This window comes from Bufo gargarizans, chromosome 1, assembly GCF_014858855.1.
Source record: "Bufo gargarizans isolate SCDJY-AF-19 chromosome 1, ASM1485885v1, whole genome shotgun sequence".
NCBI classification, from domain to species: Eukaryota; Metazoa; Chordata; class Amphibia; order Anura; family Bufonidae; genus Bufo; species Bufo gargarizans.
In genome coordinates, this window is record NC_058080.1 from 548287965 (window position 1) to 548306963 (window position 18999).

The 18999-nt window shown below is 43.4% G+C and overlaps 1 protein-coding gene across 3 annotated transcripts in view; it reads left to right on the forward strand.

The window, feature by feature from the left end:
* LOC122924476 (transport and Golgi organization protein 2 homolog) overlaps positions 1-18999 on the forward strand; it is a 197181-nt gene that overhangs the window by 100682 nt on the left and 77500 nt on the right. For all 3 annotated transcript variants that reach the window (XM_044275585.1, XM_044275587.1, XM_044275586.1), the window contains 3 exons: positions 3576-3664; positions 4222-4341; positions 18172-18286. In XM_044275585.1, the coding sequence (XP_044131520.1) occupies positions 3576-3664; positions 4222-4341; positions 18172-18286 (324 nt within the window). The remainder of the gene's footprint in view (positions 1-3575; positions 3665-4221; positions 4342-18171; positions 18287-18999) is intronic.

Below are 18999 nucleotides of genomic sequence, written 5' to 3' on the forward strand. Positions count from 1 at the left end.
ATACTAACAGAATGAGTCCTTAATGGTTAAAAACTTCTAATAATTAAAGTTTCTGTAGCATCTTATTTCAAAGTTAGTATTCGTTAGCAGCGCATCCCAAAACTCAGAAAGAACATAACTCTCTCTTGTCTGTCAAATTCTGATAAGGAAGCGAGAGCTTTGGCCTTGTAGCTAGAACACATTTTAACTATTTACACAGAGACTCCCTAAACCTGCCAGCTGGTTCATTAATTTTCCACATATGCACAAGATGGAGGACATGTTTATACAGAATGGATTCTCATCCCTCTCAGGGCTGACTGCTGAGACTCCCACTGATCACAAAAACGAGGGCCCCTTGTTCTCCTGATGGAATGGAGCAGCATTCATGTATGTACAGATCTCTGAAACATCCATCGAGTTGAGTGGAGTTGCAGTGCACATACATGACCGACATTCCATGTAAACAGGGGAACACAGGGCCCCTTGTTCTCTCATAATCGGTGACTCTCATCTCCTATCCTGTGGACAAGAGACACCATAGGAAAAACCCTTTAAGATTGATATTTTTATGTTTACAGTATTGTATATATTTGGAGGTTTTAGTATTCTTTCAGAGAATTTACCTTGTGCACACAAAAGAAAAAACTATCAAGCCATGTAAACAGAGAGAAAGTGCAAAATAACAGAGTAGATTTATGCATACATAATGTAGAAAGCCAGTGTTAAGCTCCGACAGGTTATTGCTTACTTGGTATCTCACAGAGCAGACCTAGAGCAATTTGCTGTAAATGCAGAGATATGCTTGGTTCCTGTGCTGGTGGGCCTGCCTATTTACAAGAGCCTGTGAATGAAATTGACTGCAATGTGACAAAACGATATTAATAAAAATAATGTGACTTGACACTGGACTAGCACCATAAGGTACAATAAAATTCTGTTTCACCAGTTATTGGAAATTCCTCATACTGACATTCATTAAAAACAGTGCCAACATAGATTTTAATCCAGAACTGCCCTGTATGTCTGAAATTTCAAGATGGATGTGATGATTGTATCAGCAGGAAAACTACATGTTAGAAGATTTACAAAGTGGCTCCACATATTCCATCTTCACTAGAATTGAGGGACATTTCCACACAGGCAGGATCTGAAAAGTGATCCTGGGCACCTGGGCATCAATAAATGTACTTCAGTTGTGCAACCAAATTAGAAATCCAACCTCTACAAAGAAATATTACTCAAAACTACAAAATCCAAAAAAGAAGACATTTTTATTACTTAGCAAAAAATACTGCGGTCAGGTAAAGAAGAAACAGGTTAAAACACACACACAAAAAAAGCGAATGTCATATGGTCGGAGGTTATATACCAGGCATGGCCAACCTGTGGCTCTCCAGCTGTTGTAAAACTACAACTCCCACCATGCCCTGCTGTAGGCTAATATCTGTAGACTGTCCGGGCATGGGAGTTGTAGCTTGCAACAGCTGGAGAGCCTCAGGTTGGCCATCCCTGTTATATACTCATATATTGGCTTGGTCAAGTGCAAAGTATAAGTCACCAGCCAGATAAACCTCTACCAGCCACAAAATGTATGAATCAGTACCAAAGCAGAAAAACTCTAACATGTAGTGCATGTAGTTTGGATACTGACCAATGAGATAGCCGCTCCCCGATCTGAACAGCAGCAGCTAGGGAACTGTGCAGAATTTTACAGGCGAGTATAATGAGAAATGTATTATATTAAATGTGCGAGCAGAGAATTGCTATATATATATATATATATATATATATATATATATATATTTAGGGCTGCACGATATATCGTAAAATTAATCGAATCGCGATAATCGGCAAATGCGATATGGCGATTTGGCCGACCCGAAAATGCTGCGATTATATATGAAGGGGCCCCGCGCACATAACTGGCTTTGTGTGTAAAGTATTTTACTAGTGTATGAAACAATCTCTCTCCTTTTGATAACATGGCCAGCCTCAGTACTCACTGTCACGATGAATGCACGGCAGCGAGCTGGCCGGCCGGCGCGTGACTGACGTCGCTTAGTTAGTAATGCTCCTGCTTCCTGAAGTGGGAGGAGCGTTACTAAGTGACGCCAGTAACGCGCCGGCCAGCTCGCTGCAGTGCATTCATCGTGAAAGTGAGTACAGAGGCTGGCCATGTTATCAATAGGAAAGAGATTGTTTTACACACTAGTAAAATACTTTACACACAAATCCAGTTATGTGCGCAGTTTTGGACACATAGGGCCATGAGGGGGACCAGCATAAGATGCTATATGTCTTATGCTGGCCCCCTCATGGCCCTATGTGTCATAGCACAGATCCACCCCATAACAGCGCGTCCTCCACAGATCCACCCCATAACAGAGCATCCTCCACAGATCCACCCCATAACAGAGCGTCCTCCACAGATCCACCCCATAACAGCGCGTCCTCCACAGATCCACCCCATAACAGCGCGTCCTCCACAGATCCACCCCATAACAGCGCGTCCTCCACAGATCCACCCCATAACAGCGCGTCCTCCACAGATCCACCCCATAACAGCGCGTCCTCCACAGATCCACCCCATAACAGCGCGTCCTCCACAGATCCTCCCCATAACAGCGCGTCCTCCACAGATCCTCCCCATAACAGCGCGTCCTCCACAGATCCTCCCCATAACAGCGCGTCCTCCACAGATCCTCCCCATAACAGCGCGTCCTCCACAGATCCTCCCCATAACAGCGCGTCCTCCACAGATCCTCCCCATAACAGCACGTCCTCCACAGATCCTCTAGAAAATCCAAGCAAATAGACCTCTAGCACAATTCCCTTAAAATATTGCATCGCTATCACAATTTTTAGGGCCGCAATCGCACAAAATTCCCATATCGTGCAGCCCTAATTTATTTATATATATATATATATATATATATATATATATATATATATATATATAGTGGTTCTCCTGGAATAATGAGTTTGTAGCACAGTTCCCTAGCTGCTGCTGTTAAGAACCAGGGATCAGCTATCTCATTTTAGAGAGGTAGCATCAGCATCCCCAGCCATCAATGAATACTCTGGGCTGCGGACATTTTACTGGGATGGAGGCACGTAGTGAGGGCACGTTAATCGCTACTAAGCCTCGCCTCTTATCTTCATGTTACCTTTACTGATGCATCTTTTGCGGTGGCAGTGGCGTGTCTCTCTAGCGTGCAGCATCTATTTTGATCAGTATGTTAGTTCTTCAGTGCCATCTTAAAAATATTAACAATACAGTAATATATTAGTTTTGCTTGCAACTCATGTTTTTGTTTGAATCAAACAACCCCTGATCTGATATTGATGTTCTATCCTAGGGATAGGTCATCAGTTGTCAACTAGTGTTGAGTGAACTTGTGTTTTCAAATTCGGCCTACATGGTTCGGGTTATCTAGGAATTCTGTTATTGATTCCGCTACCATGGACCATAAGTTATAAGTTTGTTCATCCCTATTACGTTTCATTTACTTTTTGCTACTTTTCACTCAATAATGTGAAAACTGTGTTGTCATTTGTCTGACCTTTGTGTTAAATTAATTCTCTTATTCTAGGCTCATCCTAGCAGCGAATAGGGATGAATTTTACCACAGACCTTCCAAACCTGCAGACTTCTGGGGCAGCAATAATGAGATTCTTAGTGGTATGTGATGCAACTTGTTAACTTACTCTCACTCTCGGCATGAGTAATGGCTGACCAAGCCTTCAGCAGTTCTAATTTACCATTACATTTATATCTGTAAATAATAAATCAAGGCAACTGGACGTACTGTAGATTTTTTGAAAACGTTTCACTCGTTCTTCCAACGAGCTTTCTCAATTCTGAGTGACTGTACAAAAATTCTGGGAATAAATATGTAACTGAATCAACATCTGGTAATTATACCCAGCATTGGGTCAAAGGTGTTGATTCCATTATCCTAATTGGAGTCAGTAGGTGATAAAGACTTCCCAGAAAAAGGTGTCAGGACAGCATTATACGTGGCAGACAATAGATGTCTAACACCCCCTTTTTGTACAATCACTCAGAATTAAGAAAGCTCGTTGGAAGAACGAGTGAAACGTTTTCAAGAAATCTACAGTACGTCCAGTTGCCTTGATTTATTCTTTACAGATATATACCATGACCTGGATAAATGAGAACCTTCACAGACACATTACATTTATAACATATTTAACTTTGTACTTTTCTGCTTACAGGTGTGGACCTGGAGGCAGGGAAGGAAGGAGGAACGTGGTTGGGTATCTCTAAAAGAGGGAAGTTTGCTGCTCTCACAAACTACTTACAACCAAAAATAGATGTAAATGCCAAAGGCAGAGGTAAGAGCCAACGACCTCAAAGTCGTGTCATACACAGGGAGCCTTGGAAAACAACTAAAGGCATTTAATCACAAAAGCCAAGTAGTATGACCCTTACCATCTGGTCAACCTCTGGCACTATTCAGTCAGTGTGAAGAAACAAAATCTGCAGCACTCGTCCACTTCAAGCAAGGATTATTTTATTCACCAACAAGCGACGTTTAGACTTAAAGTATTTTTCAAACATCTTGAAAAATACTTTAAGTGGAAACGTCGCTGTGTTTGATGCTTGTTGGTGAATAAAATAATCCTTGCTTGAAGAGGGCGAGTGCTGCAGATTTTCTATCTTCATATATACTAGGATTCGGAGCCAGGGTCTGATGCGTGCACCAAGACACCCTGGATTCTTAACAGGTACCCAGTCACTGGGACTCATTTTTACCCAATTGAGGGCTTGGAGTGCTACTCTTCCTTAAACATTCTTGGACTATCCAGTCACTGGTAACACCTAGTTGGACCTTTATTGCAGATTGCTGCCAGTTGATTTGTAAATTTTGAGAAGGAGTAATGGCACAAAATAGAGTTATAGGAAAAGATGCTGCAGAGTTGATATTACGTGGGGGAATGCAAGTAGTTACTAAAACAGACATGTCATTAGAGGTGATGGGTCCTCTATAATTGAGATTTCAGTGGCCTTTGATCACCACAGGTCTGGCAGCTGGGTACCTAGTGATCATATGTGTTTTGTCATGCAGAGGCCATTACAAGATAATACGACCACTCAACTGAGCACCTGAGCAGGCCGCATTCTCTGCCTGCAGAATGTGCAACAGTTGTGGACAGCTGTCCATATCCATTTGTCCGTTCCTTAGGCTCCACAAAAAGAGATAGAACATGTCCTTTTTTGTCTGTATTGCAGGCAAGAATAGGCATCTCTACCAGGGGCGTAGCTATAGGGGGTGCAGAGGTAGCAGTCGCTACCGGGCCCAGGAGCCTGAGGGGCCCAAAGACCCTTGTGCCTCATAAGAATACACCGGTATTATAAAAAAATGTATGCAAGTTACACCTCTGGTTGGACAGAAGGGGTTAGGTTAAGAATTTGGTATGGAGGAGGGGGGGTGCAATTTAAATTTTTGCCTCATGCAGCACGAAGGTTTGAGGGAAGGGGGGCCCAAGCTGAACTCTTGCACCAGGGCCCATGAGCCTTTAGCTACGCCCCTGATCTCTACAATAGTGCGGGACGCAGGGAATGGGAAAGTGCGGGACGCACATGGCTGGTATCCATGTTTTGGATACGGTCGTCTGCATGAAGCCTCATACGCATAAATATCTCTTGTACAGCTTTAGTATGGAATCTTCTTGCAGGGCTTTTCCTTGAGATAAAAGCTTTATTCCTAGGAAAGACCATCAGTGTTTGATCAGTGGGATACCTCATAAATCTGTTAACTGCTGCAGGCCCCTCATAATTTCCACAGGCACTGAGGCTTCTGGTGGCCAATGACTATGCCTGTCACCGTAGCTCAGTCCCTTTTGTATGGCACTGTGCCTGTGTAAACAATGAAGAGTATACAGGTTTCATTTTTGTTTCTTTCCCCTTTTGAATCAGAATTTCACTTTTGATCTTTTAACAGAATGCTGTAATTCTCTTCACCGTGGTTGTTTTAATAGTTATTGTTGGCTTCTAAGTCAAGCAGTTGCACATGATTAATAAAAAAGCATGGCTACCTTCCAAACTGATACTCCTTTCCAGAGGTTTTATGTGATATTGTAGCTCAGTGCAGTTCACTTCATTGAAGCTGATGAGCAATACCATACATTTCACATGGACAGGTATGATGTGTGCCTAGCAAGAAAACAACTATATTTTTCTATTTTTAATTATGGGGCTCTGCAGTGACTACTTGGGAGGGACACTAGTTTGACTACTAGTAGAAAGGGAACTGCCTAGACTGCTGGTGAAGGCACCTTTGAGACTGGGAATAAAGCAGGCAATGCAGTCCTGGCTGTTGCAGATTAAATGGGTTCTCTGAGACTGGGAGATGGCTGCGCAGGGTGCAAACAAAAAAAAAAAAAAAGATCATTTTTAGAGCTTTTTCTTTCTCTTTCAAACATATACACAAATGATACATATATTCATGTACAGAATCGTACAGAAACCCAATTTGGGTATATCGTAAGTAAACTATATCAAACACATGATTGATAAATAATGTTACCCCCTCCCCCTAAACAGCAATGTACCTAGACCGTAGCGCTCACCCATCCTAATAGACAAACAACCACCATGAGCACTCATTGATCCCAAAAATCCATGAAGGCAACACTATCCTAACCTGTCTTTTCTAAGTAGTGCCTACTCCCAACCGAATGTGCAGCAACATTTTTGCTACTTTTGAGAACGTTGCAGAAGATAGATTAGACATTAAAGTGATCTAACTTGGCCTTAATCCCAGTCAACTTTTAAAACTGGAGCAGGGTGGTGCAGGGGGCCAAAAGTCGCAAAAAGTTGCCATCAACATTACGCTTTGACACCAGAAAACTGGCTTAGCAGAATTGATAAATGTCCCCCTAAATGACCAAACGTTTGTGAACAAAAAAAAAAAAGACTTCTAAATGCTTGTTAAACATCTCATTACAGTACCATGGGCTAGAAAACACGTCGGTCCCACTTGTGGTGCAGTTACTGTCTCTACTTTTTGGTAGGCTTTACCTTTCCATTTTAAACATGGCTGTGGGTATTCACTTCTTTTTAACCACATCAGGTCTGATTTGCTCCATTTCACTGTTTGATGGTGATGATGCTTTGGTAGGCTTTTGTTCCCTGGATCTAAGAGACGCAGCCAAAAGTATAACATTTTGCCCGTTTCAATTAATCCTTCAGCTTGAAATATGCATTAATTTGTTTACTTGCGTTTGCTAAACTTAGTCTTGAAGCCTTAAAGGGGTTGGGTTCGTGCAAAAACCCTGTCTAGTTGTCCTATGCGAAATTGTATAGGTATGTATAAATATATATATAAAAAATAAATTAAAATTAAAGTTATATTACTTTGTAGTCTAAGGTAAGTTTTCTCTCTCTATGGCATAAAAAGGGAGATGATTATTTTTTCTTTAAAGAGACAGAGTTCTGTGCAGATTCATTTTGCCAATATTTGAATCTAAAGCTTTTGCTTTGAAGATCCTTCTCAGTAGCAGCTTTTAGTTCCCATGTATTTCTTGAAAGACATGGAAAACAGCAACAGAATAGTGAAACTCTAGGTGCTATATACAGTACGTTATGTGTAGATATAAATCATAAGTATGTTTGCTGCAAACAAGCTTGCACATTTTTATGCAAGCAAAAGTCCATTCTATGGCATCGTTCCTACAGGCCTGGGAATGTATTACCTATAATATTTTCTGCTAGTTAAAGCAAAATAGCAACACACATCCTTTCTGTCTAGTCTGTTTTTATTTTCTGATTGCAGATTTGTTATTCTATTTCCTGAGCATAATTATGGGGGGCTGCCCTCTTTTCTAGGCTGTTCTTAAATCACTGATAACTCCTCCCTCTTATACCAATGGGTATTCCCAGGAAGTGGAAAAAGCTAATATAGAAAAATTTACACCAGACATTCTTCCTCTCTGCTGCAGCTTTTGACCTTTTAACTGTCACAGCTTCTACCAGTAGATATGGCTGGTGGCAGTTGAAGGATGGAACTGAGCATGTGTGTCCACCTCAACGAGGTAGACAGCGAAATAAGGAAAAGAACAGGTGGCACTATGCAGATTGAGTTTATGGAATAACTCGGTGTCTATACTACATTTTTAAATACATGCAATTATAAAAGTATTTGGACCCAGATGCTGCTTTCAAAAATGTAGACATTTAACTATCGGTCTAACAAGGCACAGATATATTTTTAGATTTTTGAACTAGTATTATAAATAATAACATACATATTTCTCGTATTTCTGTTGAAGAAAATCAGAAGATCCACTTAGAAAGCCATAAGCGGATTATCATTTATAGTTAATGATTCAACTATAATGTAGATTGACAGAGAAAAATTGACAGTAAATTATAAAAAAATAAACATTCTAAAATGATGCACCAAACATTGCAAAAAAAAAGAAAAAAATTCTAGCAAGAAAGAATGAACAATTAGCCATTTAGTCTGTGTGTATTTGTCTATCATATCTAAAGTTTTATCTGTAACTATTGGATGTTGATGTAAACCACCCTGTCAAGCGTCAATGGAGACTGCGAGACACCAGTCAGGCCAGGGTTGTCTTGGACATTAAACAATTAGATCCGTTTAATTCATTGTTGAAGTGTAAAGGTTACTAGTTTTAAGAATAATCTAATAATCTGTCAGGTTCAATCAATGAAACGGACAGAAAACAATGCATCACATCGAGCCATTTTATCTCGTATCGAATCAGAAGCTGAACTCTGGTCGTCCTATACAAACAAGCACCAAATGATGAGACCTTCTAACTTACAACATTTCAAGGTTCATTAGATTGATGTATTTTGGAGGTAGAGCACTGGTAACTGAATGCAGGATGACAGGTGTATAATATGACAAAGCAGCATTGCTCTCCACATGATCTCACTTCATTTGGCCGTGCCTGACAGGTACCTTTATCCTAATCGGAGAAACAATAAAAATAAGAAAGTGCCATTTGATAAAGTGTTAGGATATTTTTTTTACATTAGTGTTACAGCCAATTCATTTGTCAAATTTAGTGATTCATCATTCTAGGATGCGGCTGCTGAGATCATGCAGACATTGCAGGAGTTTTTTTTTCTCCGTGACTTTGTAACGACTTGCAAATTTCTCTTTAGTTTTGGGAACATTTATGAAATAAAGGAAAATCATATTATTTTTATTTATGGCTTACGTAGCACCACATATTCCACAGAGCTTTACAGACGTTGTCATGACTCAATGTCCCCTGTGAAGCTCACAATCTAGATTAACTATAAGTATGTTTTTGCAGCGTAGGAGGAAACCCACGCAAACACGGGGAGAACATAGAAATTCCTTGCAGATGTTGTCCTTGTTCAGATTTGAACCCGGTAGGACCCCAATGCTACCAGGTACCAGAGCTAACCACTGAGGCACCGTGCTGCCTCCTATTATACCTTTATACCCATGTATTTTCTGAAAAACATCTAGCTATCCAGTACTTTAAACTCATGGGTGCCTTTAGGTAATTTTGCAGTAGGCTGTAATACAAATATATATTTTTATTACTCGTTTTATTGAAGTTTAACAATAAAGGCATGTTACATCAGTGCAAAGCAGGGATAAATCCCACGCAGGGGATACATTGACACCATAATATAACTCAAGAATCTTCCATCAGGTCTGAAGAGGAATCCCATCTCAATCAGAAATAAGAAACAATGGGAGTAATGAGGCATTAATCCAGGGCTCGAAATCCACACATTATCATACAGCAGGCATATGTTCGACATCGGCCACAGAATACATACATGCATTATGCAATGTCAAAGGAGATGAGCACCTCTCTCCCCATACCTTGTGAAACTTTTGTGGACACTTTCTGTGAATAAATTTTTTTTTTTCATACTCACAGCGTGATTGACCAATGATTTCCATTGACCTAGTGTAGGCTCTCTATCAGCCATCCATCTCAGAGCAATGGCTTTTCTAGCAAAGAATAGTCTCACTCAAGAAAACCCTATGATGATGACCCCAAACCTCTTCATCTAGAATTCCAAGAACGGTATAACGGTACTGGGTACCATAGTTGACAACACCTCTATTACTGCTTTCCAGAAGCTTTTTAAATATGTGCAATCCCACATGAGATGCCAGAAATCAGCACCATCCTGCAGGCATCTATGACATCTATTGTGTGATATTCTGCCCATTTTGTGTAGTCTAGTAGGCGTGAGGTAACTTCTGTGCAAGATAAACAGCTGAATCAGCCTGTTAACGGAGAGACCCTTGTTGGAGCCATCAGGGCTTCATTCCAGTCATCAGCCGTTAGGGAAGGTATTGAGTTTCTCCACTTCCCCTCGACAGCAAGAGGGTTTATCAGCATTCGATTATTGAGCAGATGCGTATAAAGCACAGAAATAATACCTCTCGGACCCTGTGATCTCAGAACACCTATTAAAGGGTATCTTGAAATTTTACGATCACCTGCCCCAAACTGAACTGCTAGCGCGTGCCTCAGTTGCAGATATCTAAAGAAGAGGTTACGAGGCAGTTCAAATTTCTCCTGCAATTGCAAAAAGGAGCATAGAGTGCCCTCAGCATATAGGTCTCTCAAGGTGAGGACCCCGTGGGCCTTCCACAGATTCACCCCTTCCAATTCCTTCAGATGGGCAAACATAGGGTTGTCCCATATCGGTATATCATCCGGAAGATCCTTAAACGATTGCATCTTCCCGGCACTCCATACCTGGTGGGCCAATTTGTGTATAGGGAGCAAGCGTGTAGGGACAGAGCGTGATCCCTCCAGCACTGGCCATAGGGAGGTCAAGCTTAAATATTCCTTGAGATAGTATTCTGCATTTGGCAATTCTGACCAGCTAAATAGTATAGGAAGAAATCGGGCAGGGCAGCACCACCCTCTAGCTTGGATCTCTGCAGGACATTAAGGGAGAGTTTCCGTCTAGACTCCCCCCAGATGAAATTAGCCACCAGTGAATGGATGCGACCAAAGAAACCCTGTGGTGCCGGTGTGCAAGCATGCACTAGGAGGTATAGCCCTTTAGGTAAGAGTATCATTTTAACCAGATTTAATCTTCCCACGGTTGATAGCGGTAGGTTCCTCCATATTCTGAATTTATCAGTGAACAGGGGTTCCAGGGGTGCTATATTTAATGAATATGCCAATTGGGGGTCCCTGGTGATCACAATTCCCAAATACTTGAAGTGGTCTACAACCGGCAAGTTACAGTATTGCAAGGGCCATGTATGTGTCCTTAGGGGCATAAGCGCTGACTTCATCCAATTTATGTGCAAACCCGAGTATTCTCCGAACTTTTCAATTATGTCAATTTCTCTAGGAGTGTAGTTTCAGGTTCATCCATAAAGAGAAGGAGATCATCCGCATATAATCCAACTTTATCTGTTTTGTCTCCCATACACACCCCTTTAAAAACCTGATCCTGTCTGACTCTTAGGGCAAGATGTTCTCTCGCTATAGCGAACAAAAGCGGCGACAGGGGGCATCCTTGCCTAGTGCCTCTATGAAGTCTGAAGGACTCTGAGAGCGATCCGTTCACCAGTATGTTAGCTTTGGGAAGTTGGTTATAGTATCTCCACCCGTTTGACAAACTTAGGGCCAAATCCAAAACTCTGTAACACTTCTATTAAGTACACCCACTCAACTGAATCAAAGGCTTTGGCTGTGTCCAGCGAAGCCAAGGCCCAGTGCTTGTCCCTTGCCACACCTATCTGTGCAATGGCCTGTGCTCTCCTGATGTCGGATGTCGACCTACCCGGTATAAATCCTGACTGATCTGTATGTACTATAGTGGTGATTACCTTGTTTAATCTAGTGGCCAGCAGTCTTGTGAGTATTTTATAATCTAGGTTCCGGAGCGAGATTGGTCTATAAGACCCACACTCCAAAGGGTCTTTATGTGGCTTCAGGATCACCACTATAGTAGCGTCATACATAGATTCTGGCAACCTATGTCTTTGTTGAGCAGCAAGGTAAAGCTTAAGAAGTTCGGGCCCCAATACAGCAACATATTTAGTGTACACTTCTACCGAGATCCCGTCAGGGCCTGGCGCTTTACCCCCTGGCAGCTCCGCTATTGCCATTTGAATTTCGTCTAGTGAAATGTCAGCCTCTAATAGATCCCTATCCTCATCACTAAGTTGGGGATGTGATACCTGCGCTAGATAAAGCCCCAGCTCCTGGGTGGTGTAGTGAGCCGCGGACTTGTAGAGATCTTGGTACAACCCCTTAAAGCTTTCCAGTATATCGCTGACTGATTCTACCACCGCGCCCTCAGAGTTCTTTATTCTAATGACTGGAGGGGACATACTATTACTATGCACTATGCGAGCAATTTACTTGCCTGATTGCCCGATTCAAAGGATTGCTGCTTCAAGAAAAAGAATTTACGCTCACTTTTTTCCCTGAGGTGCATCATGTAGAGCCTTTCTTTAAGCATCCAGTCCTGCCTATTCACCTCAGAGGGATCAGACCTGAAGGAGTTCGCTGCCTCCTTGCAATTAGCATGTAGTTCCAATTCTTTGCGTGCTGAATCTCTTTTGATATAGGATATGGATGATTTGAGGCATCCCCTCAAATAGGCTTTCAATGTCTCCCAGAGTAACAAGTCGTCCGTCATCTCATCCTGCACTTCCAGAAATAACTGAAGCTGATCAGGAATTCTATCATTCGTGGTCATAAGAGATAACCAAAATGGATGAACACTCATTTTGGCACTCTGTTTGATACCATCATAAAGTGTAAGTTGAGCAAAAATCGGTGCATGGTCCGAGGGCCCCTGTGATCCTTATCCAATATCTTTGAGATCTGTGTATACTGCGGCACTGCCGAGAAGATAATCAATTCTGGACAGTGCGCCCCTGGCTGGAGTGAAGCAGGAGTACTCCCTCTGAAGTGGATGTCTCAGCCTCCACATGTCTAACCATCCAAGTTCTTTGGTCATTCTAGACAGGTTAGTGACGTGCTGAGTGTGTTCACCCTCTCTCGCCTCTGAGTGAAATCTATCTAAGCCTTCATGCATCACTAAGTTAAAATCCCCCATGCAGAGGAGTTTAGCATTGGGGTATTGCGCAGCAAAGCTCATCACTACCTGGAATAGGGTTATAGTGGCGGGGGGGGGGGGATTATATATATATATACAGGTCCTTCTAAAAAAATTAGCATATTGTGATAAAGTTCATTATTTTCTGTAATGTACTGATAAACATTAGACTTTCATATATTTTAGATTCATTACACACCAACTGAAGTAGTTCAAGCCTTTTATTGTTTTAATATTGATGATTTTGGCATACAGCTCATGAAAACCCAAAATTCCTATCTAAAAAAATTAGCATATCATGAAAAGGTTCTCTAAACGAGCTATTAACCTAATCATCTGAATCAACTAATTAACTCTAAACACCTGCAAAAGATTCCTGAGGCTTTTAAAAACTCCCATGATTACTCAAAACCGCAATCATGGGTAAGACTGCCAACCTGACTGCTGTTCAGAAGGCCATCATTGACACCCTCAAGCAAGAGGGTAAGACACAGAAAGAAATTTCTGAACGAATAGGCTGTTCCCAGAGTGCTGTATCAAGGCACCTCAGTGGGAAGTCTGTGGGAAGGAAAAAGTGTGGCAGAAAACTCTGCACAACGAGAAGAGGTCCAGAGGAAGATTGTGGAGAAGGACCGATTCCAGACCTTGGGGGACCTGCGGAAGCAGTGGACTGAGTCTGGAGTAGAAACATCCAGAGCCACCGTGTACAGGCGTGTGCAGGAAATGGGCTACAGGTGCCGCATTCCCCAGGTCAAGCCACTTTTGAACCAGAAACAGCGGCAGAAGCGCCCGACCTGGGCTACAGAGAAGCAGCACTGGACTGTTGCTCAGTGGTCCAAAGTACTTTTTTCGTATGAAAGCAAATTTTGCATGTCATTCAGAAATCAAGGTGCCAGAGTCTAGAGGAAGACTGGGGAGAGGGAAATGCCAAAATGCCTGAAGTCCAGTGTCAAGTACCCACAGTCAGTGATGGTCTGGGGTGCCATGTCAGCTGCTGGTGTTGGTCCACTGTGTTTTATCAAGGGCAGGGTCAATGCAGCTAGCTATCAGGAGATTTTGGAGCACTTCATGCTTCCATCTGCTGAAAAGCTTTATGGAGATGATTTCATTTTTCAGCACGACCTGGCACCTGCTCACAGTGCCAAAACCACTGGTAGATGGTTTACTGACCATGGTATTACTGTGCTCAATTGGCCTGCCAACTCTCCTGACCTGAACCCCATAGAGAATCTGTGGGATATTGGGAAGAGAAAGTTGAGAGACGCAAGACCCAACACTCTGGATGAGCTTAAAGGGGTTGTCCAGGTTCAGAGCTGAACCCGGACATACCCTTATTTTCACCCCGGCAGCCCTCCTGAGCCTGGCATCGGAGCATCTCATGCTCCGATGCGCTCCCGTGCCCTGCGCTAGATCGCGCAGGGCACAGGCTCTTGTGTTTACAATAACACACTGCCGGGCGGTAACTTCCGCCCAGCAGTGTGTTCGGTGACGTCACCGGCTCTGAGGGGCGGGCTTTAGCTCTGCCCTAGCCGTTTTACTGGCTAGGGCAGAGCCAAATCCCGCCCATCAGTGCCGGTGACGTCACCGGGGTTCCTGTCAGCCCCATAGAGAGCCCCGGTACGTCACCGGAACTCAGAAAAATGCCTTTGCCCTGCGCGATTTAGCGCAGGGCAAAGGAGAGCATCGGAGCATGAACTGCTCCGATGCTCATGTCAGGGGGGCTGCCGGGGTGAAAATGGAGGGATGTCCAGGTTCAGCTCTGAACCTGGACAACCCCTTTAAGGCCGCTATCGAAGCATCCTGGGCCTCCATAACACCTCAGCAGTGCCACAGGCTGATTGCCTCCATGCCACGCCGCATTGAAGCAGTCATTTCTGCAAAAGGATTCCCGACCAAGTATTGAGTGCATAACTGAACATAATTATTTGAAGGTTGACTTTTTTTGTATTAAAAACACTTTTCTTTTATTGGTCGGATGAAATATGCAAATTTTTTGAGATAGGAAATTTGGGTTTTCATGAGCTGTATGCCAAAATCATCAATATTAAAACAATAAAAGGCTTGAACTACTTCAGTTGGTGTGTAATGAATCTAAAATATATAAAAGTCTAATGTTTATCAGTACATTACAGAAAATAATGAACTTTATCACAATATGCTAATTTTTTTAGAAGGACCTGTATATATTAACCACAACATATGGAGTACAATTGATGAATGCATACACAAGAATATACTGCCCCTCAGGATCTACCACCGATTGCTGGACTTCCCATCTAATGTTCTTGTGAACGAGTATAGCTACCCCTCTGGAATGCGTCGATCCGAACGCATTTAGAGACCACTGGACCCATGGCTTCTTAATTCTATTCCCTGTTTCTGGCGTCGGAGATGAGAGAACACAGCAATCCGTTTCCTAGGGCTGCTCAATCCCCTCACATTCCAAGATACAACATTTAAAACTGCCATTCGTGTTTCAGCAGCCTATTCTCCAGACAAATCAACACCCCACCTCCAGGCAGATCAGGACCCGTTTCCCCAGACCTTCTCTTGCACACCCTTTGCGTTGCAATATTGTGGTTAGTGTACTATGCCTTTAACATAATAAACGGTATATAACTTAACTGTAGAATAACAGATAATTGAATGAACCAATAGATGATGACATCATTGCCATCCTGTAGTATGGCTGAGTTACCGGAGACCTGCATAGTGCAATATGATGTTAAACCTATACAGGTGTCCGCTCAACCCCGTAGCAATGGGATAATACTGGATAATGTGTGCACCTGTAACGATAATAAAAAGGAGAAAAGGAATAGAGGGGGAGAGGAGAAGGGATAAAGCAATGATGTGTAGGATAAAAGAGAACACAGGGGTAGTGGCGTCTCCACCAACACATTACTGTAAAATACTGTAAGCTCAGTCACGTCACCAGCAAAAGATGTGGGAATTCCTCCCTAGTCCCGGACAATGATGTTAAAGTCAGCGGAATGCATCTATCAGGCAAATGTATCAGTGTGAACAGGATACTTGCGGCATCTGCAGCGATAAAAGTATCAGCGAGGTCCTGGACGACTTGGCCTCTTGGAAATCCACTCTTCCGCCTCCTTAGGATCCACAAAGAAGACCGTCTTCTCTCCATCTATCACCCGAAGACGTGCCGGATAGGCCATAGAATATTGCAGGTTCAGGTCACGGAGTCGACGCTAAACAGAGATGAAGGTGGCTCTTTTCTTTTGCAGCTCAGCTGAAAAATCAGGAAACAGCAATATATTCGCACTTTCATGTTTGATGTCGCACTTGTTCCTTGCTTGACTCAGGATAAGATCTCTGTCTTTCCAATTAAACATTCGCGCCAGTAGGGGCCTTGGGGGGGCTCCTGGAGGGGGAGGCCTGGCGGGAACCCGGTGTGCTCTTTCAACGGCGTAGGCGCCAGAAAATGGCACATCAGGAAATTGTGCCTTGAACCAAAGTTCCAGAAAATTAGCCGGATCTGAGCCCTCCGCTTTCTCTGGTAGCCCCAGGATCCTGACGTTGTTACGTCTGGCTCTGTTCTCAAGGTCGTTACATTTTTGCTGCCATAAGTTCAAACCTCTCAACATCATGCACTCTGCTTGCAAGTGGCCTAGTAAGATCTTCTAGAGCCGAGACCCTATCCTCTGTATGGCGAACACGCCCCTGTTGCTGCTGCACATCTTGCCTCAGCAGACCCAAACTTCACTTCCTCTATTTTGCAGGTAAGCGATGTCTGTCAGGTGGAAATTGCTGTTAGGAGCTGGTGAGAGACAGCTTTTAGGGTCACCTCTGGCTCCCCCAATCCCTCCGCCTCCGCTGCGCAGCTTGACCTCGCGTGACCGCCGCTCGCGGTGTAGCAGGAGCGGTGGCACCATTTTGGGCCTCTTGCCTCACATATTCTTTAAGCTTTTCCGCCGCTGACTGCCCCTTGCTGGGGCCCATCATTGACTTCCCAGGTCTCCTCTTCCTCCTCTGCACTTGCCACTCGATGTTCAGAGCGGCCAGTATGTCAGGATGTTGCAGGATTCAGTACGGGGTACGGAGCAGACTTCAAGTGCATGCGCTCATGTTGGCCGTTAGCCACGCCCCCCCCAACCCTCTCAGATTTTAAACTGGGGTCCTAACATGTAACTATTGCATGACACCCACTGTGTGCTTTCCCTGCCATGTGATAACTTCTGCTAGGAAAATTCTCCTCCACAACTGTGCACCCGGGTGCCAGATGAATGAAGGGCAGGAAGGAATACCATGTTGCCATACTTTATGTCCTAACAGAGCATTGCTAGTGGAGAAAGATCTAGTTTTGTTTGAAGACCATAGGCTAAACTGCAGCAAAATGCCAATCAGCTGCTTCTAAGTACAGCAGGGCACTGCTATGTAATAAGAGGCTGAGACTCCATAGGCAGTAATAGCTGTCATTTTACGATTAATGCAGCCTCATCTAGTTTGGGTCCCAGCTCATGCCCTTGAATTGGAAAGGAGTTAATTAGGGGAACAAAAATTCAAAAAGGACTGTTTCAGTTATGAGGAAAGATTTAAAATTTTAAATGTACAGTGCAAATTGTGGATCCGCAAAACACGCATGGCTTCTGTGTGCATTCCACAATTTGCGGTACAGCGCACACAGCCATTAATATAACTATTCTTGTCCGCAAAACAGACAAGAATAGGACAGGTTATTTTAATTTTTTTGCTCCACGGGACGGAGCAACGGATGCGGACAGCACACGGAGTGCTTTCCGCATCTACTACGGCCCCATTGAAGTTAATGGGTCGGCATCCTAGCCGCAAATACTGCGGCTCGGATGCGGACCAATACACTGGTTGTGTGCATGAGGCCTAAATGTGGGTCAGTGGTCAGTATTCCCCAAGATTGGTCTTCTATACTGGTTGTGTTAAACTTATTTTCACTTAAGGTTGCCATCGCATTAGATAACTGTCAGTCCTTAGCTAAATCAATAAGTCTCACCAGAGGCACTCAAACAAGCATATTGGCATCCCACTGTATGTTCCATAAAGTTAGCTGTAAACATAAAGTCTCAGTGAATGGTCAATGTGCATTGTTATTTTTCTCCATCCAGGCTCCTTGGTGGCCAACTTCCTGACATCAGATCTTGATAGCTTTTCATATTTGAAGAGGATATCTGCTGAGGGACATCTTTACAATGCATTTAACTTGGTTGCAGCAGATTTCAAGTAAGTTTGATCAGTCATCTTGACTTTGTCAATAAATACACTAATCTGTATGATTTTGATATATATATATATATATATAATGCATTTGGAAAGTCTTTAGACCCTTTCACTTTTTTCAACATTTGTTGTGTTGCCGCCTTGTGCCAAAATAAAAACAAATTAAAATTTCCCCCATCATTTTGTACTTAAAGGGACACTGACGGGCCCAAAAAGCATATTTAGGGGTATATATGACAGTATAGGTCTTATAAAGGGTATTAGAATCATCTAAGTATCCCCCCTGTCCACCTCATAAATACAGTAATCTGAAGTTTTATAACCTGCTGAAGGGGCGGTGCTTCATATCAACTTACGCCCAGCCAGCCTCGCCACAACTGCCGTTTAAAGCGCCGCCCAGCTCATCAATATTCACTGAGCTGGGCGGCTACTCTGAAGCGCTGTACTAGTGTCCCCGGCCATCTTCAGCGCATGCGCCCGGCACCCTCACTGGCCGGGATCGCATCGCGCGTCTGCTTTATGCGCATGCGGGGCGCTGCTGTGCCCGGCGCATGCGCATAAAGCAGACGCGCGATGCGATCCAGGCCAGTGAGGGTGCCGGGCGCATGCGCATAAAGCAGACGCGCAATGCGATCCCGGCCAGTGAGGGTGCCGGGCGCATGCGCTGAAGATGGCCGGGGACACTAGTACAGCGCTTCAGAGTAGCCGCCCAGCTC